Source organism: Mustela putorius, unplaced genomic scaffold, assembly GCF_011764305.1.
Source record: "Mustela putorius furo isolate JIRA1106 unplaced genomic scaffold, ASM1176430v1.1 tig00003909_pilon_pilon_pilon, whole genome shotgun sequence".
In the NCBI taxonomy this organism is placed as follows: Eukaryota; Metazoa; Chordata; class Mammalia; order Carnivora; family Mustelidae; genus Mustela; species Mustela putorius.
The window spans coordinates 34,822,720-34,840,409 of record NW_025422057.1 but is presented as its reverse complement, the minus strand read 5'-3'; the positions used below and the strand labels follow the sequence as shown (position 1 = coordinate 34,840,409).

Here is a 17,690-nt window from a genome sequence, read left to right as displayed (position 1 = left end):
CCTCTCTGCCTACTTGTGATCTCTGTCAAATAAATAAATAAAATCTTTAAAAAAAAAAAAAAACTAGAACAATCTTCATCAAACATTAGCAGACATAAGAATCATTTAGAGGGCTTGCTAAAACACAGATTCCTAAGCCCTGCCTGCTCAGTTGCTGATTTAGTAGGTCTGGGATGAAGCACAAGAACTTGAATTTCTGCTGAGCTCTGAGGTGGTGATGTTTTCTGATCAGTGATGTAGAAGAAAGCCCTGGAGCACTAGTTCTCAGCCTTGGTGACACATTGGTATCACCTGGGGAGCTTTAAGAACTGCTGATGCTGATGTCCCACCCTCAGAGAATCTCTTATAATTTCTGGGCATTGGGATTTTTTTTTAAAGTCTTACCAGCTGATTGTGAAAGGTTGCCAAGTAAAGAACTGCAATCTTGGAGGAAAACAAGGTCTTTTTTTATATTACTCTTGTTTTCCCCTTAAATTTAGACTTGTGTAGGCGCCCGAAGTCAGCCCTTCTGGGCATGAACTCCCATCTTCTTCTGTTTTAGATCGTAAATTAATTGGACAGGTTAAAAGGCTTATAATTTCTTGAGAGTCTGTAAATTGAACTTTGCTGTCACATTATCTGGAGTTGAAAGTTCTGAGTACTTTCTCTTTAACTCATAGTTAAAATAGTTCTGATTATAATAAGTAGGTTTTACAGTCTTACAAACTGTCTTTGGAACAGAAAGGTTGGTTCTCTACAAATCAGTTTATTAACTTAAGACTTTTGTGTTTGGGTTATCACAGGGCTGATCGTAACTATAATAGAAATCTACTAGAAATGCTAAGGCTTCCAACAAGCATATTTAGAATAATAAGTATAGGTAGCCTCTCTTCTTTGGAGAACAGAATCAACTGGCTCACCAAAATCTTTTCTCCTCTGAAAAACAAAGAAGAGAAACCATTAAGTAATTTTTTTTTAAAAAGGGTTCATTGGAAATAAGGAAGGTCAATTATCCACTTGAAGGGATTGGGAGAGTAATCTCCTCAAATTTCTGATAAGTGAAAACTAGTTGAAGAACTAACATTTCAGCTGAAACCTAAAAAAATGAGTGGTAGTCAGTTAAGAGTGGCAGAAATAGGCACCATTCTCTGTGGTAAAGGAAGTGGTGTGTATGATGCCCCTGAGGTTCAGAAAGTTGGCCTGTGTGAAGAAAGGAAATTAATGTTCCTGGTGCACAATGAACACGAAGTAAGATTTGAGAATTTAGAGCCATTGTAAGCAATTTGGGTTTTCTTCCAAGTACACTAAGTACCCTCTACAAAGTTTCAACAGTAAAGTGATGTGATTTGATTAATGTTTATGTGTTGGGTTTTTTTTTGTTTTGTTCTGTTTTTTTAGATAACTGGGTGCTTGGATGGAAAATAGTTTAGCTAGGAATTAGAGGAGAAATAGAAGTTCAGAGGCCATTATTCCCAGTCCAAATAAAAATTTTGGTGATTTGAATTTAACAGTAGCAATAGAATTAAGAAAATGAATTTCAAATGCATTTTGAAGGTGAAATCAATTAGACTTGATTAGTTGGATAGATGTCCATCTTTGCAAGCTACTTTGTGGGAGCTCCCTAAGTCCCATCTTCCCACTTGGGCTATGGTTTGTGCTTTTCCTCTGGGTACCGATGAGAGCAGAGTTTCCATCTCTGTGAGATTGTTACATTTTCAGTTTATATAGTTAAGAATTAAAGTGGCAAATTCATTAATGAGAGTAGAAGACATTCCTGCAAAATTCTTTTAAGGATGAAATGACCAGCAGCTCTGTATAAATACACTAAAAAGCTTAACACACTGTACAGAAATAAAACTGCCATGTACTACCTTGTTGTCAGGGAGATCTTTTCATGTTACAGGCAGCTGCTCTTTTGCCGGGTAACCTTGGGAAAGTCTTTCCTGCAGTTCAGTGCAATGAAAATGGCACATTCTCCTCCAGGACATCACTCAGTCACTGGTCGACCCAGCGTGAACGGTCTAGCATTAGCTGAATATGTTATTTACAGAGGAGAACAGGTAATTTGGTTTTATTTGTTCATCTTCAGAATGATTTAGAGCCATACTTTAATAAACTCTTTGTACTACTCTCTTAAGTTGACAAGGCATATTGCCTTAACAGCTGGGCTGGGTTTTTTTAAAAGTAGCAAAAATAATAGAGAATTCCCATATACCCTTTGCCCCGATTTTCCCAATGTTAACATTTTATCATTCTTCTCCCTCATTTGTATGAATACAGATTTTTCTCCTGACCTGCTTGAGAGGACATTATAGGCTTGCTGCGTAGCCTTAAATGGTTCAGTGTGTATTTCCCAAAAATAAGGACATTTTCTTTTAAAATTATCAACATTGGGAAGATACCATTGATAGAATATTATCTTACAGACTTTATTCAGATTTTGCCAATTTTGGTGGATCTTTTTTCTGTTTTATAACCTTCCATAAAATATAATTAATCAGAATCTTGTATTTAGTAGTTAACCTGTCTGTAGCAGAGAAACGTGCAATTCTCTCCTGCTCTTAGTGACACAGATGCAGTCAGAAGCATCTCTAGAGCAGTGTTCTGAACTGAGGATATGTACCAGGATCTCCTCAATTATTAAAAACAAACGGATACCTGGATGGCTCAGCAGGTTAAAGCCTCTGCCTTCAGCTCAGGTGTTGATCTCAGAGTCCTGGGATCAAGTCCTGTATTGGGCTCTCTGCTCAGCAGGGAGCCTGCTTCCCCCTCTCTCTCTGCCTGCCTGTCTGCCTACTTGTGATCTGTGTCTGTCAAATAAATAAGTAATATCTTTTTAAAAAAGAAAAGAAAAGAAAAAAAACACATGCTTAGGATTCATCCTAGACCTGCTGATTTGGAACCTAAGAGGGATTGGAAGCAAGGTAAGGATGTTTTAAGAAAATGCCCAAAGAGGAGTCTGATCCACACATTAATTTAGAACCTCTTCTCTAAAGATTAGGAATTCTTATGGTAAAATCACCTTGCAAAAAATTTGTTTACCAGGTCGCCTGGGTGGCTCAGTTGGTTAAGCAGCTGCCTTCGGCTCAGGTCATGATCCCAGCGTCCTGGGATCAAGTCTCACATAGGCCTCCTTGCTCGGCAGAGAGCCTGCTTCTCCCTCTGCCTCTGCCTGCCTCTTTGTCTGCCTGTGCTCGCTCGCTCTCTCTCCCTCTGTCTCTGGCAAATAAATAAATAAAATCTTTAAAAAAAAAAAAAACTTGTTTACCAACATTTAAATTAATCTTTCTCTTCCAGGCTTATCCTGAATATTTAATTACTTACCAGATTATGAGGCCTGAAGGTATGGTTGATGGATAAATAGCTGTTTTAGGAAGCTAAATCCACTGAACCTAGTAAAATCGTCTGAGCAGCTGGTGGCCTCTTAAGTTTTACTCCTTCGCTGAGAAATACCATCTTGTCCACAAGCCTGTGACAGAAGGATAAAAAATGTGAAAGAATTTTAACATTCTGACTTGATAAAGCTTTAATAATGTACAGTGTTTTCTAAATATTTCCTGTTTTTCAGCACTTTAACAGATGCCATTCCAGGTTAAACTGGGTTTGTCTGTACTAAATTATAAACAAAGTTAACTTGAATCTTTTATAGGTTATGCATTGATTCTAACAGAAACTGTAATCCCCTCCACAGAATTCATTTTACTAATACAGCACTGTGTTCTTTAAAACACAGCATTTACACTGAATACAATTTCATTTGTAAAACTGTAAATAAGAGCTTTTGTACTAGCCCAGTATTTATTTACATTGCTTTGTAATATAAATCTACTGTTTGAGAACTGCAGCGGTTTACACATTTTTTCATACGTACTGCACATCTGTATTTCATCTTGCATCATCATGACTGAGTGAACTTAACATCTGATTCCAGAGGCTATGGTTTGAGCTGTTAGCAAAGACTGTCAGTTGGCAAAGATTGATTTATCAGATTTAATTAGCTGATGGAAGCATTTATCTCTCATTAGAAATCTTTCCCATTGAAGAACTTCATGAAGACTCTGGGGATTTAATTTGTGATTACCTTTTATGTATAAGACACATTCCAAAGAGCTCTGTGAACGTCCTGATGATTAAAGACACTTCTTTACTGGCCTCAAACTCTGGGTTTCACATTGGAAAATTTTCTCATTTCATTTTGTGAAAATCAGAGCAAGTGCTTCTTTATTTCAGAGGCTGCATCCTGCTACTGAGCAATTAATCACAGGATTCTTTTTGTGGAGCATAAATAGGAAGTTACATTTCAAAGGTAGGAAGAGGAATCCTGAATAATTTTCCAATCTGTTCTAATTACCCTAAATTGAAAGGGGAAGAAAAGCAAATGAGAGGGGGGCATTTTTTTTGTTCTAAGTATTTTTTTTCTTGTTCTTCCTCCTTGGCCTCACTATTACAGTCAATCTGTACACCATAGGTAAGCTGAACCCAGAACCATGAAACAAATATAAGTGTCTCAGTTCTCTCCAGGTCATCTTCATGGGCAGGTGCTGTGACACGGTGCTTCCTGGTCCTGGGTAGCCTCATTGTGACATTCAAGTCACTTGGAAATACACTGTATGTGTGCACTATTTGGTGACAGGCCTGTTGGGCAGCTGTAGAGGGAAGTGCTGTCCCATAAAATGCCATTCCTGTTTTCTAAAAGAAAACTGTGTTTTCCATGAAATCAGCTAAAGCTTCTTGGGCCAGAGACATGAATTATAGCAGTGTATTTGTGACTCTAGCTGCCTCAAGAGGCAAGGCAGGTTTTTACCAACTTAAGTCTCTACAAATGAGAATGTTCCCCTTCACTCTCTGTACCAGTTCACTTTTGTTTTACATTTTATTCCATCACTAAATTACCTGGCTCTTTGCAGTAACTTGTACATAAAGTGCTAGAAAATCATGTTTCTTGTCCTAAGTAAGAGTTAATCAGACTAAATGCATATCTGGAGTTGTTTCTATGATGTAAATGTGATCATAATCTTGACCTTGAAGTGCTTTTATACAGCTCTCTAATAATTGCAATTATGATCCTAAAGTAATTTCTTGGAACACAAATGGAGTATGCCAAATTTTATATAATTTTTCAGATTCTGGAATCATCCAGGTTTTATAATTAGAAGATAATGAGATGAGTTAATGGAGTTTATATTTACATGACCAGATCTCCCAACATTGACCCCATAACACTCCCCCTGTAAGTGAATCTGGAATTGCTTATCATGTAAAGTCATCAAGGTCTCTGAGTTTATGACTGTAGCCTGTGTTGTTCATCTAATCCATTGCTTAATTACTGTGTTGTTTTCCTATGAATGATTACATTGTGGTTAATATGTTAGCATGGCAATATTTTCAGATAGCTTTTTGTTTGTTGGCTATTTCGGGGGGGTTGGGGGTGGTTTGGAGGATTTTTTTGGAGTTTTTGCATGAAATATCTTACTTTATAATGATGGAATTGCTTTTTCTTTTGTCTTGTGATTTTTGCTTTTGCTTTTTTTCTTTTCTTTTTTTTTTTTTTTTGAAGTGAGATTTAACTTTTTGTAAGTAGTACTATTATATCCATCTTGGGTGTCTTACTTGTACTGTATCACATTCCATACCCTCATTTAATTCTTAATAAAGTGTTTATTTGTTTTTCTGGGTAGCATGGTAATTACTGGAATAGTATAAATGTGTTGAATGGTCTTTGAGAAAATGGATTAAGATTACAATAAACCACAATTGCAGGAAAACAATGTAGTTCTGCGTCTAACAGTGATAGAGTGCAGTTTAAAGTTTAAAATTTTGAATGTTGTGACCATAACCTATTCAGATGCTTTAAGATGGATATAGTTAGAAGGTGCTTTCAGACATTTAATCAGTCCAATACAAGTTTTGGCAAACCTCAAAGCTTATTCCTGGGTAATCTGTCTTCTAAAAAGGAATGTATTTTTTTGTTTGCTTGTTTTGTTTCAAGTAGGTCTTGACCCAGTGGGGTCTTGAACTCATGACTCCAAGATCAAGAGTTGCATGCTCTACTGATGAGCCAGCCAGGCACCCCTAAAAAAAAACTTCATACATTTTAAAATCTCAGAGCACTTGAGTTGCTCAGTAAACCTACTGAGTGTCTGCCTTCAGCTCAGTTCATGATCCCAGGTCTTGGGATAGAGTCCCACATTGGCTTCTTGCTCAGCAGGGAGCCTGCTTCTCCACCTGCCTGACACTCCCCAGTGCTTGTGCACTCTCTCACTCACTCTCGCTCTATCTCAGGCATATAAAATCTTCAAAAACAATTTTTTTAAGTCTTAAAGTTAGTGGTATTTATTACTCTTAAAAGAAAGTATAGTAATGTCTGTATTTTAGATTTCAGTATAAGTGTTTTTGTGTATGTGATCAGTTCTCTGCTTTCCATGATAAAATAATGGTGCAGATAACCCATGAGTCATTTGTTTTGAAAGAGTTTTTAGCAGCTCTATGTTACTGTATCAGGATACTATTAAAGTGCTTGCTAGGTCTTAAGCATCCCAGTGCCTGATACGATCCAGTTGTTTGCTGGGTGGTGAGGAAAGAAAACATGTAAATAAATTTCCATAAGCTTTTATAATTAGTATTCCTGACTGGCCCTTTATCTGCTGTCCTGCCCTGTTAGAGAACTAGAGTGACAGAGGAAGCAAGTAGTAGTACCCAATCTTCACCAGGAAAATGGTCATATTTTTATAGTTAGATCATAATGTGACCTTCTCACTATCTGCTCAGTCCGCACCCCCCATTCTGCCACCTCTTTTTCACGCATACTCCTCAGGCAGACTGTGACCTAAAATACTTAACTGTACCCTTTTTTTTTTCCATTTTTATTTCAGTTCTAGTTAGTTAACATACAGTATAGTATTGGCTTCAATTACACCCTTTTAGGGGGTTCTTAATCCCCACAGAGAAGCCACCATTGTCAGAAGTATCATTCTACTTCTTCATCCACCCACAGTTGTCCTCCCCAGAGCCCCCTCATACGGTCTGCCAGTAGAGCAGTGCCAAAGAGAAGTTCTGCAGGGGGAGCTGGTCTGCATACTCTTTGGTACCAACACATGGAGAGATGAAAACAAAACTGACAGGACAGTGGGACACCTGGGTGGCTCAGTTGGTTGGGCAACTGCCTTCAGCTCAGGTCATGATCTGGAGTCCCAGGATCGAGTCCCGCATTGGGCTCTCTGCTGGGCAGGGAGTCTGCTGCTTCCTCTGACCCTCCCACTTCTCTAGCTTGCTCGCTCTTTCATTCTCTCTCTCTCAAATAAATAAATAAAATCTTAAAGGGGCGCCTGGGTGGCTCAGTGGGTTAAAGCCTCTGCCTTCGGCTCAGGTCATGATCTCAGGGTCCTGGGATCGAGCCCCGAGTCAGGCTCTCTGCTCAGCAGGGAGCCTGCTTCCCTTTCTCTCTGCTTGCCTCTCTGCCTACTTGTAATCTCTGTCTGTCACATGAATAAATAAAATCTTTTTTAAAAAAACATTTTTGTAACAATTTGACATTGATACAATGTTTTTAATTTCTTAAACAAAAGTGCTTGGCTGCAGCAAATTGGAAGTTAAGAAGAAAAAACTGACCCTTCACAGAAAATTTGAAATAGGAAAAATATATTTCGTGAACCCCATACCTATCACTTAGCACATCCTGGCACATAGTAGTTAGTTCCTTAGTAAATTTTTGTTATGTGACTAAATTAATAGTCATCAAGTGATTGGGCTCTAGGGTCGGATAGATACCCTGTCCCTCACCAACTATGCAACCTTAAATTATATAACCTTTATAGTACACTCCTCTCCTAGGATTGTTTAGAAAACTGAATGATGTTCTGTGTGCCACTAAGTTAGGTAGTTGGTAATAACTGGTTATTGTAACTAATACTTCTGTTTCCTAGAATGCTCCAGGACTAGTGATTGAATGTCCTCAGTTATGCAAATATAGAACGTAGAATCTTAAAACAGCAAGAATTATTAACCATTGATCCCTTCAAGGTTCAGATAAAAATCTTTAAAAGCTCAAAATGTTAAGCATATAAATCTTCAGATGCTTGAGAATCCCAGTTTAAAAATTACTGATAAAAGCACATAGACCTTTCTGGCAACCTTGATGGGGAACCCATAGGCCAAGCCGAATCACATTCCTGCAGTACAGAAAAAAACAAATGGACTTATGGTCAAAAATCAAAAACCACCCGTTGTGAGCACAAGTCAGCAGACATAATCTTGAAGGATTAGCTCCCCCACAAACTTAAAATAGTAGAATAACTATGGAATAAAAATGGTTACAATGATTGGAGCAAAAGAGGAAAGCATAAAACCCATTAGAAAAGACCCTATGGGGACGCCTACATGGCTCAGTGGGTTAAGCCGCTGTCTTCCGCTCAGGTCATGATCCCAGGGTCCTGGGATCAAGCCCCAAATCGGGCTCTCTGCTCAGCAGGGAGCCTGCTTCCTCCTCTCTGTCTGCCTCTCTGCCTGCTTGTCATCTCTCTCTGTCAAATAAATAAATAAAATCTTTAAAAGAAAAGAAAAGACCCTATGAAAAAGGCAAAATACATATGAAAAGCTAAGTCTTTTGGAACCAAAAAGTATAATTAGTGAAATTAACGCAGTGGACAGATTAAGCCACACATTGGGCATACCTGGAGGGAATTGGTGAGCTAGAAGATAAATCAGGAAAATACCTGCACCGTAACAGAGGAAGAGTTGGGCAATAGAAGAGGCGTAAGAGAAGGAATGTAGAAGATCCAGCTTAAAGAGAGGTGGGAAGATATTTGAAGATTTTTCCACAATTTAAGGACTTTTTTGTTGTTGTTAAAAAAAAATATCTAGGAGGTTGAATGAAAACAATTCTACTTCTAGACAGGTAGCAGAATTGCAAAAGACCAGAGAAAAATCTAAAAGCAACCCAAGAGAAAAGACATCACCTGCAAAGAAATAATTATACTAACAGCAAGCTTTCCAATGGCAGCAATCTAGGCCAGGAGACAATAAAATAATTAAGTGCTGAGGAAGAAAAATTGATGCTGGCTATGAATTCTACATACAGATGAATTAGTATTTAGAAGGGAGGATGGGGGTGCAGCACATATACTAGAAGGGAGAATGGGGGACACCTGGGTGGCTCAGTTGGTTAAGCATCTTCCTTCAGCTCGGGCCATGACCCCAAGGTCCTGGGATAGAGCCCCACACTGGGCTCCTTGCTCTGTGGGGAGTCTGCTTCTCCCTCTTCCTCTGCCTGCCACTCCCCCTGCTTGTGCTTTCTAAATAAATAAATAAATAATAAAATACTTTAAAAAATAAATAAAAGGGAGGATGAAGAAAACATTTTTGGACTTTTGCTGAGAGAACATAGAATTGTTCTCTAGGAAAGAAAGCAATTGAGTCCAGAAGGAAGGAGTTCGATGCAAGCAGGGTGAGCGAAGAAGTTAGTAAACAAATACTTGTGTAAAAACAGAGTAACTGTTTTATTAATTGGTAAGGAATAATCTTCAAAACATAACATGAAAAAGGCATGGAAAGAAGAAAAAAGCAAGAGGTTGACCAATATCTATAACTTGCTACCATTTTGTAAAAGGGAAATATACAATATGTATTTGCTTCTTTATGCATAAAATACCTGCAGGATACACGTTAACTGTTGGGGAGGACATGTGAGGCACCCAGAGGTGTTAGACTTCACTGTATATCCTTTTTTTTTTTTTTTTAAGATTTTATTTGAGACAGAGCAAGCACGAAGCAGTGAAGGGCCCCCAGGGAGAGGGAGAAGCAGGGTCACCACTGAGCAGGGCTGAGCAGGGAGCCCAACATAGGGCTGGATGCCAGGACCCTGAGGTCATGATCTGAGCCAAAGACAGATGCTTAACTGAGCCACCCAGGCACCCTTTCACTGTATATCCTTTTATTCCTTTTGAATTGTGTATCGGAGCTATTTTATCTATTTAAATGAAACAATGTAATAAGTGTTACCTACAAAAATACTGTAGAAGTAAAAAATGATTTTTTTTTTAAGATTTTATTTATTTGAGAGAGAGAGTGCATGAGAGGGTGGATAGTCAGAGGGAGAAGCAGACTTCCCTCCGAGCAGGAAATCTGATGCAAGACCCAATCCAGGGATTCCAGGATCATGACCTGAGCCGAAAGCAGTTGCCCAACCAACTGAGTCACTAAGGCGCCCAGATTTGATGTTTTAAAAGACAAGGTAGAGGGGCATCTGGGTGGCTCAGTAAATTAAAGCCTATGCCTTTGGCTCAGGTCATGGTCCCAGGGTCCTGGGATCGAGCCCCGCATCAGGCTCTCTGCTTGGCAGGGAGCCTGCTTCCTCCTCTCTCCCTGCCTGCCTCTCTGCCTACCTGTGATCTTTGTCTGTCAAACAAATAAAACCTTTAAAAAATAAAAAAAATTTAAAGACAAGGTAGAGTGTACTACTTGACCATAATATGGAAGGTGGGAGGAATTTTAAAATGATGAACTTCAGAGTTTACTAAGTGTGCATATTAAGTTTTTAAGAATAATCACTCTAAGAGTAGAAATAAAATTATAGAGGTGAAAAAGGGTGAAAAAGAAAAAAATAAACACTCCCATAGAAATGGAAATAACAGATAACTCTTGCACTTTTTTCCCATAAAAGAACCTAGGGTAAGTGGGAAATACCTGTAAATAGCTAAGAATAAGCTGGACACTCCTCGGGGGGAGATTAAGAATAGAAGTAATGCTCTAGGAACTAAGTGTATTACTGATGCAGGAATATGCTCATTTAACCAACTGAACAGAATGTAAGGGATTGTTACATACACCAGAGATGGCATTACAGATAATGTGGAAAGGAGGACATTTTCAACAAATATTTATGGAACAACTCGTTACCCACATGAAAAAATCTGTTTGGATGCATATACACAAAATTGTAAGTGTATTTTATGTAGTATGAAAAGCAAAATATGTTAATGTTGAGGAGAAACTATGGAAGACTTTCCGATTTGGAGAGACAAGAAAACTGTGAACTAAGCTTTAGAGAATGGTAGCCCTAAAAGAAAAAACTGATAAATTTAACTATATTAAAATTAAGAACAGCTGTTCATCTAATAAGCTCTGTAAAGGAAGTAAAGAGACAAGTCACAAAGTGGGAGAAAACATTTGCAACATAGATAAAGGGCAGACTATATTAAAAACTGCATATAATAAATAATACATATGTAGGCCAATATATATGTAGCCAAAAGCCAGCCTCCTGCTTATGGGAGAAACGTAAGAACCAGATGAGGGCTATTATCACTACTTAGCACTCTTCTAGCTGATACTGTTAGTCAAGAGAGAGAAAACGTTGAGAGAGAAAACATTAAAAATGATAAAGGAGACAGTAAAGTTGTTTACTCACAGTTGATAGTATCTGAAAAAAGGCAAGAAAACTGAAAAATTTACAGTAAGAAAATTCAGTAAGATGAATAAGTACAAAATAAGTAGAAAGTAGTAGACTTCCTATTTACACACCAAAAGCAGTTGTGAGATGAAACGGAAGGAAAGATCCCATTCATAATAACAAAATATACATAATACCTAAAAACTATGTAATGCTACTTACAGAAGATAAGACCGCACAAACAGAATACTGTATGTGCTATTCTTAGATTCAGTAAGGGAAAGATTTTGTTTCTCTCTAGATTAATATATAAATTAGCCATGACGTAGTAACACATTTAGCCTTTTTATTAATTGAAATGTAGTTGACACGCAATGTTAACTAAATTCGTTTCAGTTGTACAGCAGTAATTCCACAAGTCTGTGTAGCTCCTGTCCGTCACTGTACACACTGTCACGGTACGACTGACTGCTTTCCCGAGCTGCACCTTTGATCCTGTGACTTACTCCTCCTGTCACTGGAGCCTGTGCCTCCCACTCCCCTTCACCCATTTTGTCCACCCCCCACCTCCTCCTGCAACCATCAGTTTGTCCTCTGTGGACCTGTTTCTGCTTTTTGTTTGTTTGTTCACGTGTTTTTTTTTAGATTCCCTGTATAAGTGAAATCATAACAGTACTTGTTTTGGTCCACGTGTCAGCCTTTTGGATGGAAGGAGTGGAATACCAAACTGACTCTAAAGCTACCTTGGAAAAATGAATATACAAGGATCTTATTAAAAATCACCTATGGGAGCCATCAAGAGAAATGTTGCCATTCGCAACGGCATGGATGGAACTAGAGGGTATTATGCTGAGCAAGATAAGACAAATCAGAAAAAGACAATTTTCGTATGATCTCCCTGATACGAGAAATTTGAGAGGCAGAGCCTGGGGTCATGGTAGGTAGGGAAGGAAAAAATGAAACAAGATGGGATCAGGAGGGAGGCAAACCATAAGAGACTCTTAATCTCAGGAAAGAAACTGAGGATTGCCAGGAGGAGGCGGGTAGGGAGAGGGTGGTTGGATGATGGACCTTGGGGAGGGTATGTGCTATGGCGAGTGCTGTGAAGTGTGTAAACCTGGCGATTCAGGGACCTGTAACCCTGGGGCAAATAATACAGTGTATGTTAATAAAAATAATTTTCGAGGCACCTGGGTGGCTCAGTGGGTTAAAGCTTCTGCCTTCGGGTCAGGTCATGATCCCAAGGTCCTGGGATCAAGCCCTGCATCAGGCTCTCTGCTCCACGGAGAGCCTGCTTCCTCCTGTCTCTCTGCCTGCCTCTCTGCCTACTTATGATCTCTGTCAAATAAATAAATAAGATCTTTTTTAAAAATAATAATTTTTTAAAAATTACCTAATGGGGCGTCTGGGTGGCTCAATGGGTTGAGCATCTGATTCCTGAATTTGGCTCAGGTCATGATTTCAGGAGATCAAGCCACCCCCATCCCCCACCCCCAACAGGCTCTGGGTGGAGTTTCCTTCTCTCCCCTCCACAAATGAATGAATGAATAAATAAATAAATAATTTTTTGCTAGTCTAAGAAAAAAGTAGTGAAGGACTACTAACCATATCATGTATTAAAAATATTTTTAAACTATTATTAAGACAGTAATCCTGGGGCTCCTGGGTGGCTCAGTCGTTAAGCGTCTGCCTCTGGCTCAGGTCATGATCCCAGGGCCCTGGGATCAACCCCCACATTGGGCTCCCTGCTTGGTGGGAAGCCTGTTTCTCCCTCTCCCAGTCCCCTGCTTGTGTTCCCTCTCTGTGTCAAATAAATTAAAATCTTAAAAAAAAAAAAAAAAAAAAAAAAAACCAGTAATCCTGACACATGAGATCAATGAAATGGAAGAAGGAGCCCAGAAGTGGTCTCAAATCCATGGTATGTGATAAAGGTGTAGGATATTATGAAATTGTGGGAAAAATAATGGTCTTGCAACAACTGAGCATTCATCTGGGCAGCATAAAGTTGGACCCAAGCCTTATATCAGAATATTTCAGGTGAGTCAAATGTGTAATAAGAAAATGAAAAGACAGGGCGCCTGGGTGGCTCAGTGGGTTAGGCCGCTGCCTTCGGCTCAGGTCATGATCTCGGGGTCCTGGGATTGAGTCCCGCATCGGGCTCTCTGCTCAGCAGGGAGCCTGCTTCCCTCTCTCTCTCTCTCTCTGCCTGCCTCTCCATCTACTTGTGATTTCTCTCTGTCAAATAAAAAAAAAAAAAAAAAGAAAATGAAAAGACAAAATTATAAGAAAAAAGAACAATGTTACTCATCTAGACATAGTTAAGATCTTTCAGATATACCACAAAACCCAAAAGCTATGAATGAAACCCAGAAGCTATGAATGAAAGAGCGATAAATGCAACTTCAGAAAAATGTTACGTCTACAAACAAAAAGGTAAATGGCAGACTGACGAATATTTGCAACATGAACAACAGACAGGGAGTTGATTCTCTTTTATATAAAAAGCTCCTGAAAATCAAGAAGCAACACAACCCAAAAGAAAATGACTATACAGAAAAGGAATTAAAATGGCATTTAGGGACGCCTGGGTGGCTCAGTTGGTTAAGCAGCTGCCTTCGGCTCAGGTCATGATCCCAGCGTCCTGGGATCGAGTCCCACATCGGGCTCCTTGCTTGGCAGGGAGTCTGCTTCTCCCTCTGCCTCTGCCTGCCATTCTGTCTGCCTGTGTTCACGCTCTCTCTCTCTCTGACAAAAAAAAAAAAAAAAAAAAAAAGTCTTAAAATGGCATTTAAAGAAGAGAAATGCAACCTATCCAGATACCATGAAACCATTTTCCACCTCTGTTAGCAAAGATCAAAGAGTGGTATTCAAGATATTTAACACCCTGGTACTGGTCAATCAGAGCAGACTCTGAAGTCTCCTTCTTCTGCCTGGTGTCAATCCTTTAGTTGGTAGATTGTGGGAGAGGGTGAGGCAACTAGAGCTTCTGAGATACTGGAATGGAGCACTCGAGGCTGGGGGCAGCAGCTATTGCCAAGGCCTATGGAAGTATGCTGATACTTAACTACCAGTGCAATCCCACCAGCACAATACCAATACAGTACAGCTACCTGTCACACCTTATGGAGCAGAGTAGCTCTCTTGCATTGTTGAAAAAAGCCTCGAAAAGGAAAACAGTAGTAATTGCCCAAATTTTAAATGGGTCCTTTGAGTGAAAGGACCCATAATAAAATACATCACAGCCTTACTTGAAAAGACAAAGTTATAAGTAGTGCATCTATCTATCAATAGGAAACTGGTTAAATAAATTATAGCACATTCATGTACCGGAAAGTCTGGAGTTAAGAAAAGATTGAGCCAGTGCTATGCATACTGATCAAGACAGAGAAGGGAGTGGGGAGCAAAGCAAGATGCAGAAGTGTGTATAATGAGATAACATTGTAAAAAAAAAAGAAAAGAAAAAGTGAGGGGAAATATCAACATACGGACTTGTCCTCCCATAGGCTATCTCTGGGGTGTGTGGAATATATGGCAAATATATGGTACAGTTATCTAAGGAGGAGCTCTGGGTGGCAGGAGACCTATAGATGGAAATGAAAGCCAAAATTTTCATTCTGTATTCATTATACTTAGAATTTTTTACTATGCCGGGCTGCCTGGGTGGCTCAGTGGTTTAAGCCTCTGCCTTCGGCTCAGGTCATGATCTCAGGGTCCTGGGATCGAGTCCTGCATCGGGCTCTCTGCTGGGCAGGGAGCCTGCTCCTTCCTCTCTCTCTCTCTACTTGTGATCTCTCTCTGTCAAATAAATAAAATCTTTAAAAAAAAAAAAAAGAATTTTGTACTATGTGGATTCATGTATTTTTTTAAGTGTTTTATTTCTTTGAGAGAGGGAGAGAACATGGGGGTAGGGGGCAGAGGGAGAGGGAGAAGCAGACTCCCTACTGAGCAGGGAACACAACACAGGCCTCCATCCCAAGACACTGAGATCATGACCTGAGCCGAAGGCAAACGCTTAACCAACTGAGCTATTCAGATGCCCCTGTGTGGACTCATTTAAAAAAAAAAAAGAAAGAAAATTTGTTTAGGGGCACCTGGTTGGTTCAGTTGATAAAGCGTGAGACTCTTGATCTCAGGGTTCTAAGGTCAAGCCCCACATTGGGTGTAAAGATTACTTTAAAATATATTTTTTAAAAGATTTTATTTATTTATTTGACGGAGAAATAGCACAAGTAAGCAGAGCGGCAGGCAGAGGGAGAGAGAGAAGCAGGCTCTCTGCTAAGTAGGGAGCCCAATGTGGGACTGGATCCCAGGACCCTGGAATCACAACCTGAGCCAAAGGCAGGAACTCAACCAACTGAGCCACACAGGCGCCCCTACTTTAGAATATTTAAAAAACAAAATACATACATTTTTTGGTTCTAAGATGAGATTAAGTTAGGTAATATCTAAGGGTTCTCTTAAGCTCTAAATATCCAAAAAAGGTAATCAAAACTGAACTGAGAAATCCCAAGCCCGCTCTGTCTTCAGTCTTTCTCTTCCTGGTTCATGGCCTCTCCATTCCTCCAATTGTTCCAAACAGAAACCTTGGAGTCATCATCATCTTTCCCACACGGCCCACATTCACCCTTGTCCACCACCGCCTCCCACTCCCAGATCCCATAGTCCTCCTCTTCTTCTTTTTTTAAAATTGAACTCGAGTCTACTTTCAACTCAGGAACCGGAGTAATCCTGTTGGAGCATAAGTCAAACTATGTCCCACCTCTGGCTCAGAGTTCTGCAGTGATTCCCCACTTCACTTAAAAAGATGAAGTCTTTCAAATGCATGGCTTGACATGCATGACCTGCCAGTGCCACCCCTGTGTCACCACTTCCCACCCGACCCCCGGCCACTTCAGCCTTCTGAGCAGGCACTCTTTCTTCCCCCATGCATTCCCCATGACTTACTCCCCTGCTTCCATATTGTTCAGATGTCACCTGCTCAGGAAAGCCTTTCCACAGTCACCTTGTTTTAAATTTCATTGTTTCCTCCCTCTTCCCCAACTCACTCCAATCTTCCTTAACCTGCTCTACCTTTCCTATAAAACGAAATAGGTTCTAAATTCCATATAGTGTATTTATTATATTTATTGCCCATCCCCCCCCAACTAAAAGGGTGGATTATGGTGATAGAGCCCGGTGTCTACAACAGTGCCTGGCACAGAGATGATACTCTGTCAATACTTGGTGAGTAAGTGGGCTTATCTGTTCTTCACTCAGTTCTTTTAAGGTCTACTTAACCATTATATGTAGAAAGTAATGGCTAATAGTGGCATTACCAGTAGTAACAATCATAACAACAGTCATTTCTCTAATTCACTGCCAGCATCAACGTACCACCAATACTTACAGTTATTTTTAAAGTTCACTGCCAGTAACAATAATAGCAGTAATCCCAGTCCCCATGTATTAAATCCTTACACCATGAGCCAGATAATCCCACATTAATTATCTTTCAGATAGGGAACTAGAGCCAAGAGTTAAACCTAATGCCCATGGACAAGGCTGATAAATCTTTTCAAATTCCCTTTCTTCTGTGTTCCTCAGCCTTGTAAGTGCTCTTGGCAAGCCGCTGTCTTTTCTCATGACTCCACGGGGATGCCCTTTGCCGCCTGAACTGTCTCAGAGTTTTCTGGTGCTTCCTGTCTTAAGATCATGGGTCAGGACTGCGTTTCTCTCCTGGAACCATCACTTCTCCGCTTGAGTCAGCTTGCGGATTCGGTCAGATGAGATTTACGTCCCTGAAGCAGAAAACTACTCCAACGTGCCTTCAGTGCCTCCCCTCTTCAAACCCCTGCTGGGACGGATGTTTTTAGTTAGGATCTCTAATCAACAGAATTTTAAATCGACCAATTGGAAGAACAGATGGGATTCTGGATGAAGCTGTAATCCGGGGGTTGAAACTGATTTCTGTTGGCAGTTTCAACCCTATTTGTCAGGAGGAAAGAGTGGGAACTCTTTCTGGGGGAGTGTTCTGTCCCAGAAAGAAAAGAATGTTTTCTGTTCTGACCACCGAATGAAGGGAGAATGAACCTAGGCAGAAATGATCTCGCTGAAGTTTAATAGATTGTAATATAAAAAGCCTACCAGATTCCAGTGGAAGCGAATATAGTCAATTTGTATTTATAGACAGGGATTAAATAAACTAATCCGACAGGAGTCTTTGCAGGCAATTGTTCGGGAGCAAGATAGATCCATCTGCGTGCAAAGACCCGTGAATGAATGAGGATCCACGGCTCAGTGGGCAGGCGGAGCCTAGAGGAGACCACCAGTCCGGGTAATCAGACAT

The 17,690-nt window shown here is 39.9% G+C and overlaps 1 protein-coding gene across 1 annotated transcript in view; it reads left to right on the top strand.

The window, feature by feature from the left end:
- Positions 1-5,646, top strand: part of TNKS2 (tankyrase 2) — a 69,025-nt gene extending 63,379 nt beyond the window's left edge. Inside the window, exons 26-27 of the mRNA XM_045069017.1 lie at positions 1,883-2,039; positions 3,277-5,646. Of these exons, the coding sequence (XP_044924952.1) occupies positions 1,883-2,039; positions 3,277-3,339 (220 nt within the window). The 3' untranslated portion in view covers positions 3,340-5,646. The remainder of the gene's footprint in view (positions 1-1,882; positions 2,040-3,276) is intronic.
- The last annotated feature ends 12,044 nt before the right edge of the window (positions 5,647-17,690 follow it).